The 15,679-nt window shown below is 40.0% G+C and overlaps 2 protein-coding genes across 3 annotated transcripts; both read left to right on the top strand.

Moving 5' to 3' along the window:
- The first annotated feature begins 311 nt into the window (after window positions 1–311).
- LOC306894143 (uncharacterized protein) lies at window positions 312–2,770 on the top strand. The gene is made up of 8 exons (XM_079456428.1): window positions 312–567; window positions 652–759; window positions 846–953; window positions 1,192–1,299; window positions 1,379–1,489; window positions 1,577–1,726; window positions 2,132–2,247; window positions 2,320–2,770. The coding sequence occupies exons 1-8, from the start codon at window positions 366–368 to the stop codon at window positions 2,386–2,388; spliced, it is 972 nt and encodes a 323-aa protein (XP_079312554.1). The 5' UTR covers window positions 312–365; the 3' UTR covers window positions 2,389–2,770.
- A 1,851-nt stretch (window positions 2,771–4,621) lies between these two features.
- Window positions 4,622–12,472, top strand: LOC306894349 (uncharacterized protein). 2 transcript variants are annotated; one of them, XR_013786683.1, is made up of 4 exons: window positions 4,635–4,739; window positions 6,169–6,377; window positions 9,984–11,938; window positions 12,183–12,398. XR_013786683.1 is itself a non-coding variant. In XM_079456820.1 (3 exons), the coding sequence occupies exon 3, from the start codon at window positions 9,986–9,988 to the stop codon at window positions 11,699–11,701; it is 1,716 nt and encodes a 571-aa protein (XP_079312946.1). In that variant the 5' UTR covers window positions 4,622–4,739; window positions 6,169–6,377; window positions 9,984–9,985; the 3' UTR covers window positions 11,702–12,472. The 2 variants fall into 2 exon arrangements, 1 of the variants encoding a protein (XP_079312946.1); XM_079456820.1 differs by having other exon boundaries at window positions 4,622–4,739; window positions 9,984–12,472.
- Window positions 12,473–15,679: the final 3,207 nt, after the last annotated feature.

Below are 15,679 nucleotides of genomic sequence, written 5' to 3'. Positions count from 1 at the left end.
ATAAATATATTTATATTTTATATTATATTATTCTAAGTCCTTCATGTTGCCTGTGAGTTGTTGTTTTCTTTGGGGGGGTGCCCTTTTTCAGGTCGGAGCAACTGCCACTCAGTCTCACATTAGGTTTTTCTTCTTCTTCTGCTTCTGCTTCAGGGTTTATTGGCGATTGGCAAACCAGCTTAAGGTGCATTACCGCCACCGACTGGCTCACATGAGGATGAAAACACCTGAACCTTATACGTCAGTGATTAAACTAAGTTTGTGATTGGCCATGGACATTACAATTGACCAAACGAGCAATATGGGATCTCATAAAGCAGCACAGTAGACTGTTTGTGCACTAGTAGCGTATCTTTGTGCACACAATGGCGTTTTGCAAAAGCAGAGGAAATGAATTTGTTATTCTACTTGTGTTTACGGTCAGTACACTAATACACTGCAGAAGTTTGTCTTTGACAGAAACGACTAGTGATGAAGGGGAAACGTTATCTGATATGTCAGATCAAGAGACACTTTATGACCAGTTTGCTGATTTTGACAAGCCCATTGATGACGACACCTTCTTTGGTATGTAATGTACTTGTGTCATTGTGTACATGGAATCAAAAAGGATTTAAATGTTGGTTACGAATCACTTACTGTGTACTGCAGATGAAGCTAGTGATGAAGGGGAAACGTTATCTGATATGTCAGATCAAGAGACACTTTATGACCAGTTTGCTGATTTTGACAAGCCCATTGATGACGACACCTTCTTTGGTATGTAATGTACTTGTGTGTCATTGTGTATATGGAATCAAAAAGGATTTAAATGTTGGTTACGGATCACTTACTGTGTACTGCAGATGAAGCTAGCGATGAAGGGGAAACGTTCTCTGATATGTCAGATCAAGAGATACTTTATGACCAGTTTGCTGATTTTGACAACCCCATTGATGACGACGCCTTCCTTGGTATGAAATGCACTTGTGCGTCACATGTAGTGTATGTGAATTCTAAAAGGATTTAAAGTCTGCGTGAACCGGAAGTTGCAGTGGTATTTACATCAGTATTTTGACGCATTTCTGAGGGAAATGGATTTGTGACCCATATTGATAAACTAGTTACAATAAACTCTTAAAAATAGACATTGTCATTTAATTTCACTGGGACTTTAAATGTCGGTTATGACTCCCTTTCAATGTATTGCAGTTGAATCTAGTGATGAAGGGGAAACGTTATCTGATATGTCCGATCAAGAGAGACTTGATGACCAGTTTGCTGATTTTGGAAACATCATTGATGACGAAGCCTCCTTTGGTATGGAATGTACATATGCGTCATTATTTTGTATATGGATTTAAATGTCAGTCATGACTCCCTTTCAAATGTATTGCAGATGAAGCTAGTGACAAAGGGGATAAAACGTTATCTGATATGTCAGAACAAGACAGACTTGATGACCAATTAGCTGATGTTGGAAACCTCATTGTTGACGATACAGTCTCTGGTATGTAATGCACTTAGAAGTCATTGTTGTGTATATGGATTCAACAAGGATTCAATTCTGTTATGAATCGCTTGCGTTGTGTTGCAGATCTGCCGAGAAGCACTGTAATGCAAGACCCATTTGAAGGCTCATCTGAAGTATCCTGGGATGAAATGTCTCCAAAGCTGAAGTGTGATAAGGATTTAATGAATTTGCAACTCTTTGGTTCTGATGTGGACCAAGTTGAGCTTTGTCGAGGTAAGTTGGGAATTCCTGTTTGGTTTTGTAACTTATTTGATGCCCATCACTGAAAATTGACCATTTTGTTTGTTGTAATGTTTTTATTTCCTGTGTCAGTTGGGCTCAATATAGGATACTTTATACGATGCTCAAATATCCTAAAATCTAACTGTTGATTTTATGGAATTCGCCATGTTTCCACTGTAGCACTAAATGGGTGAACTGCTCTCCCGAGTGCGTTATATCTTTCGGCAAAGAAGTGAAAACACAATGACATGTTAGTGCTTTGAAAGGGAGGGGATGCAGTTAGCCATTAGTTGCAATTTGAAACCTCACTGCTAAATGCGAAATTTCACTGGACCCTTAATGAAAAGTGTAACGAGATTTTCAGCATTGAATAACCTTTGGACTTATTTCTCACAGATAGTTCTGCACCGGTTCCTCTTGGCCATTTGCCGCCTAACTGTGGACACACTTCACACACTCATGGAGGTCTTGTTTATGCTACACCCTATAATGGATGTGGTGTTACACAAAAGGTACTTATGGTTAATTTGCTCTTGTGTAAGGTTAAAAGCTATAAAGCCAACTTGTGTGTTTGTGTTTTTCAGGGAGGGAAGTATGTCATGCAGATGCAATGGCAGGGAATCCCTGTTTTCCTCTCTTGTCCCATCTCCTAGTCTTTTGTGAATGTGACCGTCTGGATATCTGCCTCATTGATTTCAACCAGACACGACTGTTACACCAGCTTCTACAACACCAACCCAAAAGCCACATCGTCCTTTCTGTCCTTAACATATCTTTCCACATCTCTCTGATGTCTGAAATTGTAATATGTGAGGAATGAGAATAAAATGTTTGTTTAAATTTGAAAAGCTTGGTTTATTGTTCTTTGTGCAAAAGCTTAAACCTGTTGATACCAGTTCTGTCATACACATCCCAAACAAGTGTAAACAAACTTATTATGCCATTTGTCCTGTTAAGGAATGGGTGAAAGTTCAAAATCTATATTGTCATACTCACCCTGTCGTCATTTTAAAGGTGTGATTGTCTGTCTTCTGCAAGACACAAATGAAGATGTTCTGAAATGTTGGAAGCCAATAGCCGTTGTTCCCTTTTGACTTCTATTGTATAGACATAAATCTAGGTTTTGTTGCCAACATTTAATCAAATATAATTTTCTCTACGGAAGAAAGACATACAGGGTTGAAGTGACAACCCATCAGGTGAGTAAATTGAAATTTTGTGAGTAAGATTAAAATGTTCACTTTGAAGGCCTAATATTCCATAGAGTAAAACCGATGCATGTGAAGGACTGTAATACAAGAGAAGTTCACTCAAGTAGTGAGAAGCTAAATCATGCAGGTATATATGCACGATCTATTGGAGAGAACACTCTTGCATATTGTATGTGTGTTTTATAATTAAAAACATTAATTATGCCATTATCTCAGTGGTTTGGATTGAATAAATCAAAAATCAATGCAAAACATTTTCAGGTACAAAATAAAGTCATCAGATGTGAAATAACACTACATAGTCTTCACTGTATAAATTGAATAAAGATCAATCCTCCATTTTACATGGGTACTGTATTTACAATCCCCTGGGATTCAACACACAACCTTGCGTTAACGCAATGCTCTTAAAATGTTTGCGGACTTCAAGCCACAACTTTTTAGATTAAATCGAGCGCGCTCAAACTTCCCATCATTCTGATTACGGTTGTCATTTTGTCACCCTCATCATGGCAAAGACACGGAGAAATGCATTTAATGCAGCTTTCAAGGCGATTGATCTGGCAGTTGGAAAAGGAAATAGATTTGGTGCACTGGAGCTTGGTATTAATGAGTCGGTGAAAAGACGTTGGAAACAGCAGCGTGAGGAATTGACTGCAAAAAGACGACTAAAGCTTTCAGAAGGAAGAAAAGCAGATGACCCGAACTAGAAGATGAGCTCGAAGACTGGGTCAACACAGAGAGCAGACAGCCGAGGTGTTTCAACACAAAACTTTTGTAAAAAATATTATAGTCGCCCTCATGTTGTTACAAACTATTTAAATGTTACGTTAGGATATTGAATTTTATTTAAAAGTTTAAAAACACTTTTCCAAAAACCTTGACAGAACTACAAACAACTTACACTAAAACCAGATAAAATGTTCACTTTATGAATATCTCAAAACTCACAGAACATGACTAGAGCTCTATTCACACAGGATTGTTATCTGGGGACCTCGTGGCATTTAGAAATGACCTCCCCACATCTGTATTTCATGTGGCACATTCCCTCAGGATAAGTGAAGCCTGTGATTGTACTCATATCCCGGATATGATGGCAAGACTTTGTGTAAAATACCCTTGAATTACACATAGAAACTCACACCGGAGAGAAAGCGTCCACATGGCATCAGTGTTTAAAGAGTTTCAGATGAGAAGTTTGTCTCAGATCTCACCAGTTTTAACTCTGATCGGTGCTGAAACAAGTTTATTTCTGCATCACATCAACAAGACTTGTGTGCTGTTTGAGAGCTCATGTGAAAATCAATGTTGTAAACGTTTATGTAAATAATTTGTTGGAAATTAATATTTAAAGTTGTTCATATCTGTGCAGTGTTTTTAAAATGCTTTAAGATGAATCATGTTCAAAATCACATGTCACATTGCTCAGAGTTTCACCTTAAAACTGCAGATGCTCTCTCTCTCTACACAAGACCTCCACAAACGGATGTGACGTTTACTTTAATGTTTATACGCTCACAGATGTACTCGAGTCTCAAGAAAAGTTATTGTAATATCATCAGTCCACAAATATCACCAGTTCAGTCATAGACGACGGTATTTGATCACTATGGTTACCGCTACTACAGGCACAATTGAGGCAGCTAACAGGTCCTCGTAGGACCCCGGGGGCGGAGCCAGGAGTCGCAGCGGCACAGAGAGACTGAACGTCGATGACCGACACGATTGTGAAGCAGTGACGGGAAAATACTGAAGCAGCTGCGGGCCTGTCCGTCACTACTCAGGCTAATGTACATAGCGGACATCCTCATGAATCCTCAGTTTTACAGATGTTTGATGTTTGTCGTCTTTCGTTGGGACAGTGAGGGGCAGATCGGGTCACTATGAGTCTGAGGGGTCTTGTCTCCCCGTCACTATAGTGCTGTCTGCGCGCCTGTATGCGCTGTTTGCTGTGACCGCTTTCAATGAGTCTGTTGACGAACAATGTGACATTTCAGACGTTTAAAACTCAACTAATCGCGGAGAAGTTCAGGGAACGAATTTATTATAAGACGCCGCTGTATCGTTTCAAATCCGTTCAGAGAGAATGAACGACCGGCGGATTCTCTCGTTAAGTTTCATTTCAAGGATTCTTGACGGTCTTGTGAACATGCGGAAAAGTGTCATTATTACAAACTAGAATCAACATTATAACGTAACGAGCCTTAATAATACAGTTAAATATAAAGCCTAGTTTCCTTCAGTATAATATATAATATGGTCTTGACATGATGCACCTTTTCTGTCGGATCAGATGAATTCAGAGGGATTTGGTCTGATGTATTCAGAGTTGAGTCAGTCTTAGCACAAGAGATGAACACAAAACACAGGAGCACAGTGAGGAAGATATAACAATGATAAACATATGTTTAGTTCATATATACTGAGACTTAAAATCCTGATTTGTATGTTTGTCCTGAAAGGTTTGTTTCATTAGTGACATTAGCCTAACAGTGAAAACACATCCATTGGTGTTAATAGAGCTGCCGGTCTTCTGCTGATGATCATGAACGTTTTCTTTTTGTTTCAGTATAACAGACACATCAGTGTTAACAGCTGTCATTATTCTACACCCATAGTTCCCATTTTCACCTCCTTCATTATGCTGATATCTTAAACTCTCATGGAAATGTCCTCACAAAACAGATGTTTGTGTTTTAAATAGGCAGAATTTGATATCGATTTTAAAAGCTCAAAACTTCTGTGATTTAAAACACCAGACAGTTTTATAACCTGAGGGTCTTGTTGTAACCGGTCAAATCAAAGTCCTTCAGAAGTTATTGACTGATTTAATTCTCATTCACATCAAAAATATCGATAGATTACAGCGCAATATTTTTTCATGATTGTGTATCGATATTCCAAACGCTACAATCATTGATATATATAATAATATTATAATAATAATAATAATAAATAATAAGCAGTTGAATATTTATCCATCATGAATAAGACTGAACATTGTTAGATGTTTTTATGACAACTGCTCTCACTTTGCTTGGGTTTCTGTAGTTGATTTGTGATGTGGCCGAGATGTTTTTGTCATTTATGTCACACATGGAGATAAATGTTGGTATTTGATATAGTGGACAGCATCTTGGTCAACAATTGTTGTTTTTAGTGATGTTATATAAGTGAAGCTGAGTTGAGTTATTGACAATGTCTCTCTAACATCTCCAGTTCACACCAACAGTGATTGACACCTTCAGTAAAGCTCCTCCTACATCAAACCACCAATAAATACCAGAAAGCAACAAGCAGAAGAATCACTTCAGGTGTAAGAACTGAAATCTTCACACAGTTGTTGGAGTTTGTGGAAGAGAAGCTTGAGAACACGAGAGATCCAGAACTACACACAACAGAAACTCAGAGGACTAAAGAACACAGAGGTTGGTTTCTGTTTTTAAATCTTTATTTCTGACAGTGGAGGAATTATTAAGCTTTCATTTATCTGATAAACCACAAATGCAGAAGATTAGAACTGAAAGTGAATCACTAAACTGCATCAAATGATCATAACTTGATCTGGTTGTGATCTGGTAAAGGTTCAATAGAATCACATGTTTGGCTATAAGGTGACCATCGTTCTGCTTTGAGTTTGTAGAGCACAGCATTTTGACCCTTTGTTTCACATTTTCATCAGTCTGTTGGTTTTTTACCGTCTTATTGAAAAGAAAACATGCATTTGTTCTTTTACTCGACTACATGAGACACAGTCTGTTGGTTTTTAGTTGTTATTCTTTCTTTTACTCGACTATATTTTTAGCCATTTTGGTGCCCTAAGCATAATTCCATTATGATGCCCCCCCCCCTAAAAGGTGCAAACTTTTCTTCAGTAAACAGAATAGTAAAACAAAAAACTATCAATGTTTAACAGTAAAATCTCAATTCAGATTGCAAGCTGCACCGAAATTAAAGTTACTCACCCCGCTCGACACGGGCTTCGAACTGCCGTCGGTCCGAATGGGAGACGAGCGCTCTAACGAGGAGGCTAAAGCGTATCTGTTGATTGGTAGTGAGGTTTACACACTGCATAGCTCTTCACTAGCTGGCCTCCGTTACACAAGTTCCACGCGCATTACGATCAGTAGCAGCACATCATGCACATTTCCCGAATTTAATTTGATTAAACATGGACATGCACGGGCATCATCTCGCAGTTTCTTTTTCTTTTTTTCTCTGATCCTGACTCCTGCTGTCTTTTCAGGGCCATTTCCAAATAAGTTGCCTAGGCTACCGTCTGTCAAACTGCGTCAGGCGCACGCGCGATCAACAGGCACTGCCGTGCGGACCGTACATGGGCGGGTGGTGGTGTGGATGGGGTGATATGAGATTGTTCGGACGTTTTTTTTTACATATACATTGCTAAAATATGCCTGCCTAATTATTTTTCTATAGCCTAATGAAATAATATTAGATTAAAATTCATCAGGCTATTTTTGGTGCCCCCTCAGCACTTGGTGCCCTACGCACAGTGAGTGATGCACGTGGTGGGAGCGGCGGCGCTGACTGAACTTAAAGTGACAGCAGCTTTATAAATCACAGTCTGTTATTATTGTTAATAAAACAACAAAAGAAAAGAAAATCGTCACTCAAAGCTCTTGACTGGTGTGACTCTAATAAGGATTGATCTATATTCAATTTATACAGTGAAGACTATGTAGTGTTATTTCACATCTGATGACTTTTATTTTGTACCTGAAGATGTTTTGCATTGATTCTTGATTTATACTTGATTCATTCAATCCAAACCACTGAGATATCATGACAGTAATGATTTTAATTATGAAACACATATTTCTGTAACAAAACTGATTATAATAAACATACATTTGCTCTTTGGGTTGCAAAATGAATAATTTACAGTTTAATTCTTTTTCTGCTGAAAATGTCATTACAGACTATCACTGTAGTCTGAGTGAATTTTATGTTGTAATTTAAACAGAGTAAAGTTACATTTAGTCATTTAGCAGATTTATCCAAAGCGATTTACAGATGAGGAAACATTGGAAGCAATTTTTTGGATTGGATTCAATTTATTGTCATTACACACATACAAGTACAGTGTAACGAAATGTAGTATGAAGAAAAATACAGCATAACATGGGTGAGGTGAGGAGAAAAACATGTACACAATACACCATAGACAGGTAATCCAGTTCCGGTTCTAATCTCAGTGCCAGCAGGTCATGACTGAAGGGCCCTTGAGCAAGGCACCTTACCCCTGATTGCTCTGCAGTAATGTATGACTGTGTAAAACTACTTGTAAGTCGCTTTGGATAAAAGCGTCTGCCAAATGAATAAATGTAAATGCATTTTACAGGCTGGTGGATCAAAGTGACAGAGGCGATGCAGGTGTCAGTAGAATGGGGGAGGGACGCAAGAGCATACTGCTCCACTCAGGGTTGAATTCCAGCAGCTGCCTTGGCCAAGGCTGATACAGGGGAGTCGAAAAAGATAAGATTGATTGTTAAGTCTTGGGGCGAGCAACCGCATTCCATTTTCACGGCTACTCTCTTTGTCCATTTTGGTCTCCAACAACATCAATTTTTCTTTGCAAAGTCGTGAGCTTCTCCGTGATAGAATCCATATTGCGGTTAATAGTCTCATTTCCAGAGCTGATCGCTCTTCCCACTACTTCCATCACGGATCATCTGGAGAGGTTTGATTGTGCAAGCAGGAAGTCCAGCCAGAAGCGCATAGCAATAATCCAGTTTAGACAAGACAAGAGCCTGGACTGGGACTCGCGTAGAGTGCTCTGATAGGAACGGTCTAATTTTCCTAATGTTGTAGAGGATGAATCTACAAGGTCCGGGCGGTGCTGGCAACATGACTTGTGAGGTTAAGCCGATCATCGATTACCACTCCCAGGTTTCTGGCTGTGCTGGACGGTGTAATAGTTGATGAGCCTAGTTCGATGGCAAAGTTGTGGTGAATCTTTGGGTTGGCTGGGATCACAGCTGTTCCATTTTTGCAAGGTTTAGCTGCAGGTGATGATCCTTCATCCAAAGCGAGATGTCACTCAGGCAGCCGCGATGCGAGCAGCGACCGTCGGATCGTCCGGTTTAAATGACAAGTAGAGTTGTGTGTCATCTGCATTGCAGTGATAGGAGAAGCCATGCTTCTGAATAAAAGAGCCGAGGGATGTCATGTAAATGGAGAAGAGTAGCGGTCCAAGCACTGAGACCCCTGTGTTGAGCTGTTGGGACACGGAGACCTTATCTCTACAGGATACTCTGAATGACCTACCCGAGAGGTAGGACTCGAATTATTGCAACGCCATTCCAGAGACACCCCTAGCACTGAGAGAAGCCAGGAGGATGTGATGATTGACAGTGTCAAAGGCAGCAGACAGATCCAGTAGGATGAGCACAGATGACATGGATGATGCTTTTGCGAGTCTTAGGGCTTCAATGACTGAGAGCAGTGCAGTCTCTGTGGAATGACCGGTCTTGAAACCAGACTGATTGCTGTCCAGGAGGTTGTTTCGCACGAGAATGGAGGAGAGCTGGTTGAACACAACTCGCTCCAGGGCTTTGGCAATGAAGGGAAGAAGGGAGACAGGCCTGTAGTTTTCTAGCAGTGTAGGGTCCAGGGTGGGCTTCTTCAGAAGCGGTGTGATGCCGACCTCTTTGAACGCTGTGGGAAATGTCCCAGTGGTGAGCGAAGAGTTGATGATGTGGGTCAGAGCAGGCACAACCGTTGGAGAGATGGACTGAAGGAGATGGGTGGGGATGGGATCCAGTGGGCAGGTGGTAGGGTGGTTGGAACCAATGACCTTGGAAACATCAGCTTCAGACAGAGGAGAAAAGGCGGGGAGCACACAAGTTAAAATATTCTCTTAAGATGTGTTCGTCTTATATGGCAAACTCTTTTATCCAAAGCAATACTCAGCAAAGACTGAGTTTCATTTTCAGGAAACAATGATCTTGACTTGTGCTGTTGTTTTGTACAATTGTAAAACTGTGTTTAACAGATATTTTTGTTCACTTCAGATATGATGGAAGAGAATAAGGACAGAGAAGATGAAGTAAAAGATGCTGATGAGAAACATCAACGTGTACAAAGATTTAAAAAAAATTCACTGGAAGAAGCTCTGAGAACAGGAGACAAAAAGAGTGAAAAACTGACTTTTACAGATACGAGTTACCTTAAGACACACATGACAATTCACACCGGAGAGACACCTCATGTATGTCTACAGTGTGGAAAGAGTTTTACAGAAACAGGAAGCCTTCAGACACACATGAGAATTCACACTGGAGAGAAACCTCACGCATGTCTACAGTGTGGAAAGAGATTTGCAGTGTCGAGTTACCTTAAGAAACACATGAGAATTCACACTGGAGAGAAACCTCATGTATGTCTACAGTGTGGAAAGAGTTTTACAGCTGCGAGTAGCCTTAAGACACACATGAGAATTCACACTGGAGAGAAACCTCACACATGTCGACAGTGTGGAAAGAGTTTTACACTAACAGGAAGCCTTAAGACACACATGAGAATTCACACCGGAGAGAAACCTCACGCATGTCTACAGTGTGGAAAGTGTTTTACAGATACGAGTACCCTTAAGAAACACATGAGAATTCACACTGGAGAGAAACCTCACGCATGTCTACAGTGTGGAAAGAGTTTTACAGATACGAGTAACCTTAAGACACACATGAGAATTCACACTGGAGAGAAACCTCACACATGTCTACAGTGTGGAAATACTTTTACAGAAACAGGAAGCCTTAAGATACACATGAGAATTCACACCGGAGAGAAACCTCATGTATGTCTACAGTGTGGAAAGAGTTTTAGAGATACGAGTAGCCTTAAGAAACACATGAGAATTCACACTGGAGAGAAACCTCACGCATGTCTACAGTGTGGAAAGACTTTTATAGCTACGAGTAACCTTAACAGACACATGAGAACTCACACCGGAGAGAAACCTCATGTATGTCTACAGTGTGGAAAGACTTTTACAGATACAAGTCCCCTTAAGAGACACATGAGAATTCACACTGGAGAGAAAACTCACGCATGTCTACAGTGTGGAAAGACTTTTACAGATACGAGTAACCTCAAGACACACATGAGAATTCACACCGGAGAGAAACCTCATGTATGTCTACAGTGTGGAAAGACTTTTACAGATACAAGTCACCTTAAGAGACACATGAGAATTCACACTGGAGAGAAACCTCACGCATGTCTACAGTGTGGAAAGAGTTTTACAGGCACAAATGACCTTAAGATACACATGAGAATTCACACTGGAGAGAAACCTCACGCATGTCTACAGTGTGGAAAGAGTTTTACAGGCACAAGTGACCTTAAGAAACACATGAGAATTCACACTGGAGAGAAACCTCACGCATGTCTACAGTGTGGAAAGAGTTTTACAGGCACAAGTGACCTTAAGAAACACATGAGAATTCACACTGGAGAGAAACCTCACGCATGTTTACAGTGTGGAAAGAGTTTTACAGTCTCGAGTAACCTTAAGACACACATGAGAATTCACACTGGAGAGAAACCTCACGCATGTCTACAGTGTGGAAAGAGTTTTACAGATACAAGTAACCTTAAGATACACATGAGAATTCACACTGGAGAGAAACCTCACGCATGTCTACAGTGTGGAAAGAGTTTTACAGTCTCGAGTAACCTTAAGACACACATGAGAATTCACTGGAGAGAAACCTTTCATGTGTCATAAGTGTATGCAGTATTTTGCATGATGGTACGTCCCCAGTGTTCTAGGTTCGTTTTATTGTCATTTTTGTTCTGGTATTGCTTGTGGTGTGTGTGTGTTTTTTTACCAGGCAAGCTGGCTTCTGTGACTGTTCCTGGCAGCTGATTGGTGGTTTAACGGCTAATTGGGACCTGGGTCTCCGCCCACTCGTCAGTGGCTGCAGCTGGCTGGGCTTTTTTAAAAAGCCCAGTTTTGGATCAGGTCTCTCTCTCTGTTCCTGCTGATGGTTTTGTTTGTGCCCTGTTTGGGGATCTTTATGATATTAAGACAACTTGTTTGATACCTTGAGACTAACATAAGATAATAATTTTAAACTGTTGTTGTGTGCGAGTAAAGTTAGCTTGAGTTCCATTTTTGGAACTTGTAGCAGCAGGACGGAGCATTTGTTTGTTTATGGATAATAATTTGTGTTAATAATTATTTTTCCTTTCCTTGTTGTTCATAGGGAGTTGGGGAGTAGATTTAGAGCTACCCCGGGGTATACATCACCAGTAGGAATACTTCTCTGTCTAGAAACACCAGCTAGACCTGGGCGGACCACCCACTGTAATTTGGTTAGGGCGGCTTGATCATGTGCCAGATAGGGATTATTATATATTTTATTGGGCGTTAGTATGGTTTTGGGGTGGGGTTATTTTTGTTTATTTCTTTACTTTGGTTCGTCCAGCCCTCCCATTTTTTGTTTATTATCCACACTATTATCGTGGCTAAATAAAAGCTTTGTTTCTATACGGTATTTGGTGTTTGTGTCGTTTTCTCACACTGTGACTCCATACCTCCTTTGCTGGCATTGGTGGGCCAGAGCAGAGGGTTGTCAGGTTCCCCTCCCTTTGGGAGCTAGAATGTAACACATGACTTCAGTGTGGAAAGATTTATGAGAACATCAAGAAGGATACGAGAACTCCGAGCAGAGAGAAACATTTCACAATCGAAAAACACAAGATAACACTTAATGTTCTAGTTGTGTTTGTCTTTAATCTGTACTGTATCATCATACATGTTTTACTGGAGACTGCATGAAAGAAATGCATCAGTATTTCCCGGGCAGTCCCGGGCACACACATCTCAGGATTTCTTCTTTTTCTAGGCGATGAACTGCCTCGTTATGACCGTCAGACTGAGCACAGAGTTTCTCCCAGGTGACCAGGGGCCTGTACCATGAATGTAGCTGAACAAACTCAGGGTTACAGGATTAGTTTTGGGTTGACAAAACCGAACCAACGTGATCAAGCTTTGTTGGTACCATGAAGCAGCTCATGGAGTTTCTTTGTCAACTCAAGCTTTGATCCTGAAGCTAAGATTAGTTTGCGCGCGCGTGCACATGAACGAGTGACGTCAGCATGGCTAAACCAATCGCATTTTAAATGAATAAAGCGATTTCCACAATATGAACACAAAATTGAATTTCAGTCATGGAGTGATATGTTTCTGCTGTCTACGCAAGAGAGAAGTGTTTCAGAAACACTGCTGATTGAGTTAATGTTAAATTAAACGACTAGTACACACATTTACTGTAGTGCTGTACGGCAAACAGGATCCGCGGGGTCCTCGGTGGAACTACAAGGGGTCCGTGTCCTTGCGGGCAACTTTTTTATGTAAGGCACGGGTACAGAAATATTACAACAATGTTCATTGAAGCTCCCGCATATTGCAATTTTAACCTGCGCGCGGACAAAAAACATCCATTCAGGCAGCAGAAGCAGTTAACCTTACATCTGCTTCATCATTTCCCTTCCGAGTACACATGAGAGGAGTCGCGTGCAAATAAAGTTCATTCTCATATATTTCTGAACTTACAAATTTGTTAAAGCTGTAAACGGCTATTTTGACAGGCAAATGACACCACACCGCGTCTGCATTGTAAACTCTGACATCTTACGTGTTTAAAATAAATGAAACATGCACCGTGTACTGATGGTTCATGTCAAACAAGTTGCCCAAAAAATAACGCGGACTGGTTGCATGTTGGTCTCCTTTTAGTCTGATATGATGCTCTGCAGAAAAAAACTAGTTTATTTTTTTGCAGAAAGACAACGGAGCTCATAATTATAAAATAGCGGTGTGTTCTGCAACACAGAGAAGCGGAAGAAAATATAAGAATTACACTTAATAAAACGGCTGCTTTACAACAGAATACATAAGCCTTTACATTTAATAGACTTTGCGCCATTAACCAGGGTCAGTCTCTTCATTAAAGCCTTAATAAAAACTACGGTTCAGGACAAAGAAAAATGTTCTTATACAGTGAAACTGAAAGTGTTCCTAGATGTTCTGCACCACAGACAAGAATGTAAAAAATCCAATGCAAATACATGTGATACAATAAAAGTGGAATATAAGTAAGTATATTGAATTTCATATGAGTGTAAGGGAAAGCCAGCAAATATGTAAAATCTGATTTTACCTTTATAGTTGTAGTGATGGTCATTACGGTAATCATTGCACGTTATGTACTGCCCGCTTAAGACGGGGACTACGGTAGTAGTACGGGGTTCATCCGTAATGCCATGGCCTGTGAAATGTTAATAAAGACGACTACGAGTTAACACAGACGTGCGTGTGTATGGTCCTTATTCCTACGAGTGCCATCCTAACATTACAATAGTAACCAATATTTGATTTTATATTTTTATTTTATTAAACAGTATAAAAAATAACTAGACATTCTAACACGCACTGTGAGTCAGTTACGTCACCTATATGTTTCTTTGCTCACAGCTGATTGGTCAAACTTCAGTCTGAGATCTTGAATCCAGAACATAATCTGCCCCGGAGCAGGTTAGCCGTGCAGCGTAAAATACCATGGCGACGAACACCGATTAAAGCCGAGCTACTTTCATGGTACATAAAACCCAGGGTTGGCACAAACTAAACCGAAACACAGCTGGCTAGCCACCTAAACCAGCTTCATGGTACAGGCCCCAGGTTTTAGCTCTTTTACCTATAATTAAATAATCTGGGGCCTATAATGCAGTCTATGACATTAGTGAAGACTGAAAGACACATACAATATTTATTGACACGATCATGAAGGCATAATCTTTAGTTCCTTTATATAATATTTATTGGTAAGAAACAGTGATACAAACTGGGGTCTTAAGAGACTGAAATACCACAAATTTGTAAACATATATATATATACTGTCAGGGGTGTTGCACAAAATCCCGGGCCCTATGCATAGGCAGTCCTGATGGGCCCCCATGCCCCCCCCCCCATACTATTTTAGTTTTTTAATCCCTACATGAACAAACTGCGTACTGTATGATAACCAAACAAGACTTGATTCAGTCATATTTTATTGTGGACATTAACTAAATTGGAATTTTGGCCTCTGAATGCAAGGTTTCGTGATGCCAAATGTAGGGTCACATGCAAACGCCTCTGTAGAATAAGCCTATTCTTTTCTATTTCTGCCAGTAGTTGTCTTTGAATGTGACCATCAACTCCAGTTGCTGCCTGTAATGAGTGCTGAAGGCTTTTCCATTTCACATAGCACTGCTTATGAGGCATGTTTGTCTCATGTTCTGGCAATTTTTTGTACATTCTTTGCCATTTAATGTGTGCTTATTTAACTCCATCCTTGCTGTTGCTTCTTGACGGCTTTGTCAGCTCATGAGAGAACAGAAAGCATGGGATGCAATATAGAGCCTCTGCACTAAGAAAACAAGACATTGAGTGAAGAAACATTCGTCTTTTACAATTATGTCTTCAAATTTGATCTCAGGTGAAGGACACAACTAATGAATGATGTGATTTTAATGAGGTGTTAATGATCTAATTTGATTTGATTTGATTCAATTTATTGTCATTACACACATACAAGTACAGTGCAACGAAATGAAATGTATTGCTGTAAATGCTGCAGAGAACATCTTTAGATTAAATATAATTATAATAACAATTATTAATATGGAAATCTCAGTGAATCTCATTTGTGATTT

The sequence above is a fragment of the Barbatula barbatula genome, assembly GCF_947034865.1.
Source record: "Barbatula barbatula genome assembly, chromosome: 5".
NCBI lineage: Eukaryota > Metazoa > Chordata > Actinopteri > Cypriniformes > Nemacheilidae > Barbatula > Barbatula barbatula.
This window is presented reverse-complemented; position numbering and strand designations above follow the sequence as displayed.

Excerpts from the sequence above, each read along its gene's own strand:
- LOC306894349 (XM_079456820.1), top strand. The coding sequence starts at position 9,986 with ATGATGGAAGAGAATAAGGACAGAGAAGATGAAGTAAAAGATGCTGAT.
- LOC306894143 (XM_079456428.1), top strand. The coding sequence starts at position 366 with ATGGCGTTTTGCAAAAGCAGAGGAAATGAATTTGTTATTCTACTTGTG. Across the intron at positions 568-651 it reads TGATGACGACACCTTCTTTG|ATGAAGCTAGTGATGAAGGG; the intron begins GTATGTAATGTA and ends TGTGTACTGCAG. Across the intron at positions 1,727-2,131 it reads CCAAGTTGAGCTTTGTCGAG|ATAGTTCTGCACCGGTTCCT; the intron begins GTAAGTTGGGAA and ends TATTTCTCACAG.